Below are 12,644 nucleotides of genomic sequence, written 5' to 3' on the forward strand. Positions count from 1 at the left end.
GAGGGAGTTCATAATCTATGTGCCTGTCTGGAATCCAAATGCAGTCGAAGCAGACTTAAAAATGTGAGTGATGAAAGGAATCAAAGACTTGGGTGTGGGGAAATGAATCCACAGAAGTAGAAGCTTTCAGCACATGGCATTTCTTAAATGCAGATGTGGCAGCACAGCAACAGAGCACTTCTAACTCAAATATTACGCTGAAATGTTTATTGAGGCAGTTAATCAACATATAGTATTGAAATCCAATGAAGAGACACAGAACAGCTGCTAACAAATGTGGGTTCTGAGCTGTTGTGTAGAGCTGCTCTCCTCACCAGCCTTGGAGGCACTTCATTGGAAGGAAGCCTTCCACAGATTTCCCACCTGGTTTCCTACCAAGCTTTTAGTGCCAGCTTTTCCACTATTCCCAGTTCTCTGGCTAGTATAAATGAGCCTGCTTATGGTCATCCCTGTGATGACCCTGTGAACCTTAGCGATTCTATAATTCTTCCGTAAGAGCTGGCCTCCAACCCACAACCGTCCTCCCTCCAGGGCCGGGCTTGTGAACGAGCCCCGCTGTGGCTGTAGAGGGCAGCCTTGAGAGGAGCGCCAACGTAGAAGCGCCGAATTCCACCCTGTCACCGCTCCTCCGCTCCAGCAGGGGGCGCCAGCGGCGGCGTTCTCCTCGCGTTACGCCGCTCTGTGGTCGCAGCACTTCCGGGCCGGACGGCGGCCATGGCGGCGGGCGGCAGGAAGGCCGTGTGAGCAGGCTGGGCGGTGCGGGGATGGGGTTAGCGGTGCAGTAATGCCGCTTGGTTGCTTATCGGGCCTTCTTCTCCCCTCAGGTACCCCTTGTTCCAGCTGGGCGGCCCCCAGCTGCGGATTTTCCGCCCCAACTTCTTCATGTTAGCGGTGCGGCCCGGCGTGCCGCAGCCCGAGGACACCGTGCAGTTCCGCGTCTCCATGGAGTGAGTGCGGGCGAAGGGCGGCATGTCGGCCCAGGGAGCGAACGGTTCCCCGTCTGCTTTGTCCGACCTGCTGCTCTTTACGTACCTATGGGGATGAGGGTGAGGGACTGGAAGGAGCGGTCCTTGAGAGCAGCCCTGCGGAGGAGGACCTGGGGGTCTTGGTAGATGAAAAGCTTAACGTGAGCCAGCAGTGTGCTCTTGCAGCTAGGAAAGCAAATGGTATCCTGGGCTTCATTAGAAGAGGGGTGGCCAGCAGGGACAGGGAGGTGATTGTCCCCCTCTGCTCTGCTCTTGTGAAGCCCCATCTGGAGTACTGTGAACAGGTCTGGAGCCCCCAGTACAAGAAAGACAGGGAGCTGTTGGAGAGGGTCCAGAGGAGGGCCACAAAGATGATCAGGGGACTGGAGCACCTCCCCTATGAAGACAGGCTGAGGGAGCTGGGCTTGTTCAGTCTGAAGAAAAGAAGGCTGTGGGGTGACCTCATTGCAGCCTTTCAGTACCTAAAGGGAGCTTACAAACAGGAGGGGAATCAACTCTTTGAAAGGGTAGATAACAGCAGGGCAAGGGGAAATGGTTTGAAGTTGAGGGAGGGAAAATTTAGGTTGGATGTCAGGGGGAAGTCCTTTACGGAGAGAGTGATGAGGTGCTGGAACAGGCTGCCCAGAGAGGTTGTGGATGCCCATCTCTGGAGGTGTTGAAGGCCAGGTTGGATGGGGCCCTGGGCAGCCTGGTCTATTATTAAATGGGGAGGTTGGTGGCCCTGCATGTGGCAGGGGGGTTGGAGATTCATGATCCTTGAGGTCCCTTCCAACCCTGGCCATTCTGTGATTCTGATGGGGCTGAAGGAAGGGCCTTCTGCGTGCCAGAGCTTCCAAGACAGAATGCAGAACATCCCGCACATTTTTACTGCTGAGGCTACAGAGAATAAAGTGTTTACAGCCATTACAGTTTATGGTTATGAGTTGCTTCAGTGGTATATGATTTATGTTGAGTTTATACTCCTGTGCAGTGAATCTACCTTGGTTTGGTTAAAGGGGAAGCTGAATTTATCCCTCTGTCTGTTTGGAGTTTAGTTAAATATTTATACTTCTGCTTTTTTTTTCCCCTGTAGTTAAATATTCATGCTTCTGCTTCTTTCTTCCCCCAAAATACTGTCTCCTTGCTTAGAATGACAAAAGTGGATATCAAGAATTACCTTGAGAAAATCTATAATGTGCCAGTAGCTGCTGTGAGGACCAGGATACAGTATGGTAAGTGCAGTTGAACAATTTAAATGGGTGGTTACAGTTTCCTTGCTCATCTGTATATTTGTTCCTTAAAATAAGTATGTACCACTTCATATGTACCTCTTCACATTTGAATGCTTTGTTTAGATTAGAACATCAGCTTTTTCTTTTAAAAACTTAATTTAAAAAGACTTAAAATCTTGACTGATTTTCTGACCCGTACCAAATGCTTTGGTACCATTTCTTTGTGAAGACCAGCAGGTGTTTCACTCACTTCAGAAGGAGCTGCTTTGCGAGTTTACCTAACTTGTAGAGAGGAGGTGTTATGGTCTGACAGAGGCCAGAGTGTGTACAGGGAAAAAATACTCAATTAGACAAGTGGATAATATCAGAAACACACCTTTACAATTTTTTTCCCCTTGTAGTTACCACATTTCTGCTGTAGATTTGTAATTTGTATGTATCCACTTATTGTGTTTCTTCACTACGCTGCACTTGTACCAAAACAAAAAACCGAAACAAAAAAAACTCAACCCCACAAAGAAACAAAATGTTCAAAAAACCAACTTCTTAAAAAACAAAAAACAAAAAAAGCAAAAACAAAAAAAACAGCCAAAGAACGTTCCTAGTTTTGCTGAACTCACACGTGGTGCACTCTTCTCCAATTGAGCTAGGCTGGGATTATGTACAATCACATTCACATATGAATGCTTCCTTTCGCAGAGCATCTCTGAATGCATTTTGTATGCTGTACAAAGTCAGGAACACCATTTTTATGTCAGGCATGTTTTTGATCAGCAGGTAGCTAATTAATCACATGGACAGTGACTTGTTGGGTAGCACATCTTTGGCTGGATTCTTCTTTTTCGTGAACTAACTAGGAAAGGAATTGATTGATGTGTTTCTAATCCCAAGAGCAGGGGCAGTTTTTAAAAAGGTGTAGGGTAAAAAGGGCTGTGATAGTGAAAAATGGAGAATGAAAGATAAAGCATCAGAAGAAGGTTGTAACTCAGAACGCATAGAAGAATAGAAGGAAAACAAAGATCATCTGCAATATGCCTATGTAGAAACTAAAGTCTTTAATACCAAAAATATTCCATTGTCAACAGCACTAAAAAATCTTCTTGTTTGTCCTTGTAACCTTGTTTTGTTCCTCATTACTTATGGAAGTGTTGTTAATATGTGTATAGTCAGGGATAGAAGAGGAAAGGTTTAGGATGTCTCGTAGTTCAAGAGCTTTAATTCTCTTATATGCAGGGAGTAAAATGAACTTCTGAATACAACTTGCATAAAGTGAAGATGCTTTATTTTGTTGGTTTTTTTTGGGTCTGGAGCGTAATTTTCTGATTTGTTTGACAGTAGATCATTCTCATTAGCTGAGCAGTAAAAGTTGACCAGTCTGAAGCTGCTCAGTGGTCATTTCCTCATTATTTGACTGAAGCTGTTAATGTTGGAAGGGCAGTTTGTTTCTCCTGGCTTCTCTACTCAGAAGAATTTCCACTTTACTGCTTTGCAAAATTTGTGTTTTGACCATGAAAGCATGTCAGCAGTTTGAATCTGGTCTCCTCTCCTTACATGTGAGCAGTGTTTACCAGCTTCAGTACATTCTAGTAATTGAGATATTACTGTGTAGTATGTATGTTGATATTGATGGAATTAAGATGAATCTTAACAAAAAATCAAGACTGGGGAAGTCCCCCCCTTCAGCCTGCTCTTCCTTTTGGGTACTTGGAAGTCCTGTGTAGTTACTGATGGACCTCTTCTATTCTGCAGGTGCAAACAACAAGAGAAACCATAAGAATCAGAGAGTGAAGAAACCAGATTACAAGGTCGCCTACGTACAGCTGGTGAGTTCACGTGGATGCTTGCAGGGAAAGAAGAAGGAGCTGTTAATCAGCCAAGCTGGAAGTAACGCTTAGTGAATTGTCCAGTTGGCTGGCTATTTCTTCCAATCCTCTAATGTAGATTATTATTATTTTTTTTTTTTTAAATATGCTCCAGAATGTATAAAGACATCTGATGACTTAGCTGAAAAACAAATTCAATCAAAACGTTAGTTCTCAAGTCCCGTTTTTGTCTGAGGCTTCTATGTAAGTTACGGTCTGATGTCATACAGTGCTGCTTTGCCAGTGAGTTTCATACTGACCCTGTACTCTGGAAAGTTCATGACTTGTGTGGTTGATTGCTGAAATGTCCAGTAAGTAAAAGAATATATTGTAAGGATGGGGAACTTTTTATTAAAGCTCTTTGGATCTCAGAGAAGACTAAAGCATATTCCCTGAGGAGCTTTTAGTCATGTCTAGTAAGTGTGCTTTGTGGCTGAAGTGGGTTCTAAAACGTATGTTGGTTGCCCAGTGGAAAAGGAGCTTCATGTTCTTATGAGTTTCTTTCGTAACAGAAGCGCATTATAGTTCAGACTTCTCTTGGGCTTACCTGGCTACAAGGAAAAAAGAAATGCCACCCATGAAAGAAAAACCTTTCACATACCAAAATTACATTAAAGGAATGCTATTTATGGTTGTAAAGCCATAAGTTCAAAGTTGTTGTTGGCAACACAACCTCAATGTTACTCTGTCCTGGGACACTGAGTTAGTGTGGGGGAGCGTTGCGTGGTCTTACAGCTTAAAGACTGTGTAAGAATTCACACAGACATTTCACTGCAGTGAAATGAAAGATGCACAGACAATGGGGAAGAACAATGTTTAGTTTTTAATTGTTCAGATTTGACATGGTCTTGGAAGTTTTCCTTTAAGCCCCTTTTAGGAAGGGGTGTGAAAGGAAAATGGAGAATTCTTTTTTTTTTGTAGGCAGCCCTTATCTATAAAAGGACAGCATGAAATGCAGCATTAGTAGAAAGTAAGAGTTTTATGTTTATATGAGGACTAACCTTCATTTACTGTGCTGGAGTTGAAGGCAACCTCCTCTGGATGAAGTCTTGAGTTTTGATGACAAAGAAAACATGCCTTTTTTTCAAGAAAGAGTCTCTGATTTGTTGGACAAATTCCCCCTCTTGAAGGGAAGGCTGTTGTCTGTGTAAGGTTTTTGTCTGCAAGAAATTAGGTATGACTAATGTATTAAAAACACGGCTGAGGGATTGAATGTCAGGAGTGATTTTGTCTTACGAGTTACATTCTCTGGATGATGATCCTTAGTAGGTAATTGGAGGCACTTTCTATTGTCACAGCTTCTTGGTGGTGATGGCTGTGCTTTTGGAGTCTTGTTTCCCAAAATTGAAGCAGATGTGTGTCTCTAGTGAACCTTGATCAGTTCTCCAATTTTACTGGACTGTATTTAAATACAGTCTTGTTTCTGTGTCTGCTCAATTGAGAACGGGGGTAGTCTGCAACCCACAGACAAATTCAGGGGGAAAGAATAGAAAGCAAAATGTTGTATTTCTGTGGAAAGCCACTCATTTAAGACAGTCCCCATGTGCATTCATTTCAGGTTAAATTTCTGAGATCAGAATAGTTGTCGTCACCATATACGTAACTGCAGTGTGGTGGGGAATTACGTGGTGTAGTACTGGAAGCAGTTGTATACCACCAGTGCTGTTGTATACCATCAGTGCTTCTCTAGCCCCTGTTTTGTCTGCTGGGCAAATTGCCCTGTGCAGACCTCTGTGGTATTGTGGTTGAAAAGCATTCGTGGTTCCTGAAAGAGCAAGTAGCCCTTGATACCCAACGGTATCAATGTGAGTTTTTATAGAATGCTGTATTTTCACCTGTGCTGTGAATGGAGTTAGGAGTTCACCTTTAAGCTTTTGTTGTGCAGTATCCTAGGTGAGAAACTGACCCTTTAAGTAAATGTCTGCATGCTGTCCCTTCACCTCATTCCTCGGCTCTTTGCAGTTTTTTCTTCTGTTGTAGTTCCCTGTGAATTCTAATCTTTAGGTTTCTCTTTTTATTCCTTTTTTTTTTTTTTCCTTTTTTTTCTTCTTCCATTTGTTCTTTGCTTTTCATCACTATTTCTGGTGTCTCAGACAGTGAGCTCCCAGTTCTGTGTTCACACCAGCTTTAAATGCTGGGTGAGGCCAGAAAGCCAGAGTTGTTTCTGAAATGGAAGGTTTTGCCTTCATTCTCATTCACGGTGTGATTCAGGCCAAAACAGGCCCTATGCAGTCCATTGTTACTATCTGCCTAATTTAGAAAAGTGTGGTAACCACTGTAAAATCCCTTTTTAATGAGAATTATTTTGCATCTGCAGTGAGTCAGAGTAGCAGGGCTTTCCCACCATTTTTACCAGCTGTGTTTTCTCTCATTAATCCAGTTTCAAGTTAAAACTGCTTATGACTGGAAAAATAACTGTTTTTGGAGGGACTTGGGTTGGGCTTCGTGTTGCCCACTAGGTGGAAGTATTGCACTTCCCAGTGAGACTCCCTAGCAGCTGTTGTGTGGTTTACCTGAATGAAATGGAGCATGTTTCTCATGACTGCTTTTGCTAGCTCGCTTCATGAAACATCATCTTATGTGTTCCAGCACAACGTGCACGTCCATTAACTTACTGCAAGCGTCTCAAAGGTGGAAAGTCATAGTTGATACACCCTTGAGTGTCACAATAGTGCCCCAGCTGCTCCACATGTAAGAATTGTTGTCCTTTCTTTTCCAAATACTATTTCTTGGAGATTCAGAGCTGTTTACTTTATTCTCAGGCTGTAACTGGACAAATACATATCAGTCCAAGCATAATATTTTCACACTAAAAAAATACCTCAAATCATAGAAGGCTGTGGATCAACAATATCTTGCCATTCCAGACTCTGCCTGCCTTTTTTTCCCTTCTGGAATGTGGTGAGAAAGGTTTAAGTTGGAGATTTTTGCTTTTGCTATCAAATCCTACTTTTTAACGCTAATTTATTTTTCTTAACAAAAATGAAATCTATCTGTCTTTGCCAAGTAACTAAAGCAACAACCTTTTATCTGATGAAATTATAACTATCCTAATTTTACTTAAAAGAACGAAAAGGAAAAAAAAAGAAAGAAGCCACTGGTAAACTTTACAGTTACATCAACATCATGGAAATTAAAAAAAAACAACAACATCCCCTCCTCCTCCTTCACTGTTCTCACTGTTTAGCTCAGCAGGTGTTAGCACCCGTGGGAGCCCAACTGTAGACAAGCCTCTGGAATCCAGACCTATTTTTAATTAAACCTGTTTTGAGAAATCTAATGGAGATGGCTGTAAAAAGGAGTCTGACCTTGTCAACATTTGGACTAACACCTATTTAGCTACATGAATGATGGCACCGGTGGGAACATTTTTGCAAATGCTTTCTCCTTAGACCCTGCCTGCAGTGTCCTGTATGTTCTTAGTAATTAACTCATTTGCACATCAGATGTGACATGTGATGAATTCAGAGTAAACTTGGACGCACTGTTAGCTGTACTATTCCTGTGTGGGCTTTGAAGCTGTTTCTGCGTGCTGTTTTTTCCATACATTTTAGTATCAGATGTTACCATGTGCAGTAGTAGGAAAATTGTTGAAATGCACTGGATTATTAAACTTAACTGCATTTGCTGCTACTGCTGGACTGAGTCCCGTGCTGTTGGGAGTCCAACATTTTTTTAGTTAATGATACTATAAACATCATTTTTCTACTAATTCTGAAGGACAGTAGTAAGTGCTTCAGAAGACCTCACAGTTGTTTACATGAGCAGTGTTTGCTGCGTCATTCCTACACAATAATATCTTTGTTGACCTCCTTTTCCTAAACTTTTGAAGGGACTCAAAGGTCAGAAAAGTACAAGTGAGTTTGTGCTGGATAATCCTTCCAGCAATTTTCTGACATGAGGCTCAGCAGTGGGATGGCGAACACTTGACTTCATAGGCCTAATTATGGTCACTTAACCTGCCATTAAAATGAATGGAGGCAATTTGTACCACTTGATGTTGTAACTCCTTCTACAGACTCGGGGAGCAAGGTGTGTTTTCACCCTTTGTAACCACTAAGATTTGAAATGTAAGTTAAAAATCTATTTTCAATGTTTAGGTCACTTGTTATCTTAAAAGACATTAGCATGTAATGAATGAATAATGACTCTGTACATAAATCAGTTTCACATTGGGGTAAAGCTGAAATGAAGATTAGATTTGTGCAGGAGAAAAGTTGAATGGTTCCCAATTCTGTAATCTAAACAGAGGACCACACATCTCACTTGTGTACAACCTTAGAATTCCTAGGAAGAAGGGAGGTCTCTGGGAGGACCCTAAATTGAGAATACCAACGTGTGAAAACATCACATTGGCTTTATTTTTTTAGGTACTTTTGTAATGCCTCTATGACTTCATTGCTTTATTTATTTATTCTTTAACATTTTAAGGCCTCGTATGAGAGGATGTGGAGGGAGAGCTTATCCTGACAGACTCCAAAGATATCACCTCACAGTGCTGCAGTGTCAGTAAAACGACTTTTTCACCATCCAATTCCAAGACAAACTAAATTATCTGAGCAAAATTGCCTGGGTTTTTTGGGGGTTTGGGTTTTTGTTTTTTTTTTTTTTTTTTGGTCAGTGTCTGTCTTTTTTACAGCGCTTTCTTTTAGCAAAACTGTCAGATAGGAGGGTGTTCTCGCTTTCTCCTGCTTTCCCCATGCTTCTGACTGAGGTAACCGTGCTGGCAGGAGTTCTACAGGGAGACCAGATCTTAGCTTTTTTGGAGTCCGTGTCAGTTTATGAATTTCAGTAAATCAGTGAAAGGGAAGACCTCACTTAAATGGCTTACAAAAGGTAAAATGCTGAACGAATGTAAGGTTTGGGAATAAGAACACAAAACTTTGCATCCTGGTTGGATGTGCCAGGAGTTCTCATTCTGACAGTTTGGAAACCTTGTAAAATCCTTGCTCTGATGAACCAAGTAGAAATTCAGTTGTTTGCTTTATTTTGGTTAGGATTTACCATATAGTTAGCAGATGACTGCTGTATAGAAGAGAAAACTTTTTCAAAGCAAAATGTGTATCTGAAGCAGGATTGCATAAAGGAATGAGGATCCCTCTGTTTCTTTGGTAGACATTGTTTTGAGAAGGTGGCATATGAGCTGAAACATTGGTGGCCTCTGGCACCACGCTGAAGATGCACCAAATATAAATATGCCTGGATAGACTCTCAACACATTCTGTAAGCTGATGCCTCTTGGTATTTTTGAGATTTTGAAATACCCAAGATACAGGCTTCTTTTGAAAACTAGCTACTGAGCATGCACTACAGCCATTTTTCATACAGCTTTCATCACTGCAGAGTCTTACAGCGCAGTATTACTGCATAGTATTGTTACTTAAGATTTATCAACCTTCAGTTCTCAGGGTGTAATGTCTTGGCTGTTTCAAATCGTGTCTGGCTGCCAGCCAAAATCAGAATTTCTTCACAAAACAAGAGCTGGAAAGAGCCAACTTGTCTGTGCTGATTTTGATTTATTAAAAGACTCCAGATACAGATTGACATTTTTCAGCTCAATATTTGACTTTCACCAGCCTCGAAATGGGAACTGTGAGCGCTTTGATAAACAGCTGAAAGGTTTGCCTGGTTTCACTACACCCGCTTTGCCTATCTTTTTAGATTTTTTTATTCCCTCTTTTAAAAATAATAACTGTTCTGCAGTGCTTAGTGAATTACCAGGAACGTTGTTAGTATGCTTTAAGGACAACTTTCCTTCATTTGCCAATAAGAGAAGTGCTTTGGTGTTGGAAGCATACCAGAATGGTAGTGCTGCATAACAAGAACCCCTTACTACAGTGTTACCAGTATGAACAGTTCTCACATTTTCAGTGTAGGTGGTATGCCTGCCATGTTATTCTGAATTGTTTTCCAATGTGTTTTACTAAAATGGCTTCCTCTCCCGGATGGATGAGTCCTTAAAATCAGAGCCTTATCTGTTCTATAGGTACGGCGGGGCTGAGCAACCTGCTTGCAGTACAGTTTAAAAGACAGTAATTTTTTGTAATGTAAACGAGTTCTTTTCCAAATGCTTCGGTTTGCTCACTTCTTGGGCAGCCCTTGGCTGCAAGGGTGTTTGCTCTGATCCCACTGCAGGAAGAATTTCAGTAGGGTACAGCTTTGGGATTGTTCTAGGACATTGATAACACCTATTTCTGTACCTCATATGGAACTATGCTTCAGTTGTCTTGGACAGCTATTAAAAGCATACCTGTTGGTAATTGAAAGGTACAAAAGAGTTGAAACTCCCGAGTGTACGTTGTGGAAAGGAAAACCATGATTTGTTCCAGTTGATCTTATCCAGGCTAGAATCTAGGAAGGAGCAATGTACACAGCAGCTCCCTTGTTGTTTTTGTAGTATGGTCAGGCTCTTAGGAAACCCCTAAGAAGTATGCACTAGAAAAACAACTGGAGCGTTGCTGGGTATGAGTTGATATTTCCTAGATTCTAGTCTGGATAAGTTCAACTGGGATAAGTCATGGTTTTTCTTTCCAAAACGTATGCTTGAGGTTTAAATTCTTTCACACCTGTAAATGACCCCGTTGAGTGTATATGGCTAAATGGAACATAACACACAGGGTCAGGGACACAGTGGCAGGTTTTTTTTTTGTAAATTATGTCATATTTCTGATCCCAGAATGCAGTATAGATAGCTGTGTTGTGGAAGTCTCATTTCATCTCTTTTGTGGAGCTGTTTCTTAATTGTGCTTCTGATTCAGTTATGTTTATTGCACAAACGTAAAGAGTAGATGATCTGAAAAAAACTGTTTTCATCCAAGGCAATTAAATGCTATTGTTGAGATTTCTGTGTAGTGTTCTGCCAATGAAGTTAATGTATGATAAGATTTGTAGGTGTTTTGGAGGATAATTTTAGAGTTATGAATTATGAGCTATCAGTTATGAGCTTCATTATGCAAAGTCCCATATGGAATGCAAGGGAATGGAAGGGCTGATATTGAGTTTAATGAAGTTGTGCTTAGTGCAAACACCACTAGAAAGCAAGCAGATAATGTTAATGGGATAGAACATTTCCACAGAATAATGGTTTCCTGCTGTTAGATAAAAACCAGAGACCAAGCAAATGTTTATTTTCCAAGTGGGAGACATAGATTCGATGATGATGTTACACTAAAATGACTTGTCTTTTAGGCAGAATGACTGATGCAGATGTAATCACTTTAATCTCATCAGTGATGGATTAGACAGATTGTTGCCACTGTAATTATTTTTACACTGTAGACTTTATTCCAGTTGATAAGAGACCTCTGATATCTGTTATTTTGTGTTCCCACATTACACCCTATAATAACAGCTGCTAGATCTGTTCTTTCTAATCCCAGACGAGATTTAAACAACTATAACCTCTACTCGTATCCTAAGTATTAAGATAATGAATGCTTGCTCTGCCATGTATTTCCCTGATGGTGTGACTTCAACAAAATTGCTTATTTTGCTAATCTTGCTTTTACTATATGACTCCTACAATGTATCTGAGCTGGCTCGATATCTTTGAAGAGGTCTCTCTCTCCTGACCATTCATTCCATAAAGAAAGTTGTCGATATCTTAATTTCTGCACAAAGGAGAAGAGGCAGGAAGCTGGTTTTTGATGGGGAGGGATAGGTGTGTATCTCAGGGAGAGCACTGGAAAGAGGCATTGGGAGTTAAGGGTACCCTTTTGCACCAACAGAAATTTAAGGATGGTCTTTGACTGTAGTTGTAAGTACATGCGTCGTACCTGTTGCAGGAATGCTCGGATGCCTTTTTGACCATTTGTTTTCTCTTTTAGGGTCAAGGGAAAACCTTTCAGTTTCCCAACCTATTTCCAGAGAAAGAAGACTCAGAAGCTGAGGCTTTTGATGACTTCAGGAAAACGTTCATGGAGAAAGAGCAGCAGAGCCAGAAGGGTGACCCCAGACGAGGCGGAGTCCCCGATTGGTTTGGACTTTGATGCAAGAAGCCAGCTGCCTTTCTTTAGGCTCAGAGGGATTTTAATCAGTAGAACTTGCACTTTTCTTGTAATGACTGCGGATTTATCCCTGAGCATTGCTTGCTAGTGTGGTTGTTTTGTTTTTTTTCCCTAGCTGTTTATGCTCGACTGCAACAAAATGGCCTTAAAGAAATAAAAAGGTAAAATAAATCTGACTGCATCAGATCTTTCCTCTGAACTTGGGGACTATTTCTGCAATGTGAAATTGCTTGTTGTTTCTGATGTGAGAGTGTCATTGTACTTACCTTCTTCTTCATTCCACAGGTCATGTGAGTAGAAGTAGGAGGGATTTTGTTTCCCAGGATAAGCGTGTTTTGCACTGAATAGAATGTATAAAAGTCATGACAGAACAGCTGAAGTTGGACGAAAGCTTGTAGATAATTAGACTGCAGGCTCAGGGCATGTGTTTCCTTTATTGTCAGTTACTGTGTTTCGCCGTCCTGTGCATTGCCTTCCTTCCAAAGCTGCCCCATTTCCTGGAGATGTGCGCGTGGTCTGATTTCACTCCTCCCTTAATGGCTATGTGGTATTTTGGACATAGGTTCTTCTAGATAGACT

The 12,644-nt window shown here is 41.4% G+C and overlaps 1 protein-coding gene across 1 annotated transcript; it reads left to right on the forward strand.

Annotated features, from left to right (window-relative positions):
• Window positions 1–692: 692 nt before the first annotated feature.
• On the forward strand, window positions 693–12,226 carry MRPL23 (mitochondrial ribosomal protein L23). Its single transcript, XM_042884534.1, has 5 exons — window positions 693–740; window positions 825–947; window positions 2,115–2,197; window positions 3,947–4,020; window positions 11,886–12,226. The coding sequence occupies exons 1-5, from the start codon at window positions 715–717 to the stop codon at window positions 12,045–12,047; spliced, it is 468 nt and encodes a 155-aa protein (XP_042740468.1). The 5' UTR covers window positions 693–714; the 3' UTR covers window positions 12,048–12,226.
• Window positions 12,227–12,644: the final 418 nt, after the last annotated feature.

The sequence above is a fragment of the Lagopus leucura genome, unplaced genomic scaffold (assembly GCF_019238085.1).
Source record: "Lagopus leucura isolate 7727_CA_CO unplaced genomic scaffold, USGS_WTPT01 Super-Scaffold_100044, whole genome shotgun sequence".
Classification (NCBI taxonomy): domain Eukaryota; kingdom Metazoa; phylum Chordata; class Aves; order Galliformes; family Phasianidae; genus Lagopus; species Lagopus leucura.

Bases quoted from the DNA above. Each gene is read 5' to 3' on its own strand.
- MRPL23 (XM_042884534.1), top strand. From the start codon at position 715: ATGGCGGCGGGCGGCAGGAAGGCCGT. The intron at 948-2,114 runs GTGAGTGCGGGC...CTCCTTGCTTAG, and splicing joins CAGTTCCGCGTCTCCATGGA to AATGACAAAAGTGGATATCA. The intron at 4,021-11,885 runs GTGAGTTCACGT...TTTCTCTTTTAG, and splicing joins AGGTCGCCTACGTACAGCTG to GGTCAAGGGAAAACCTTTCA.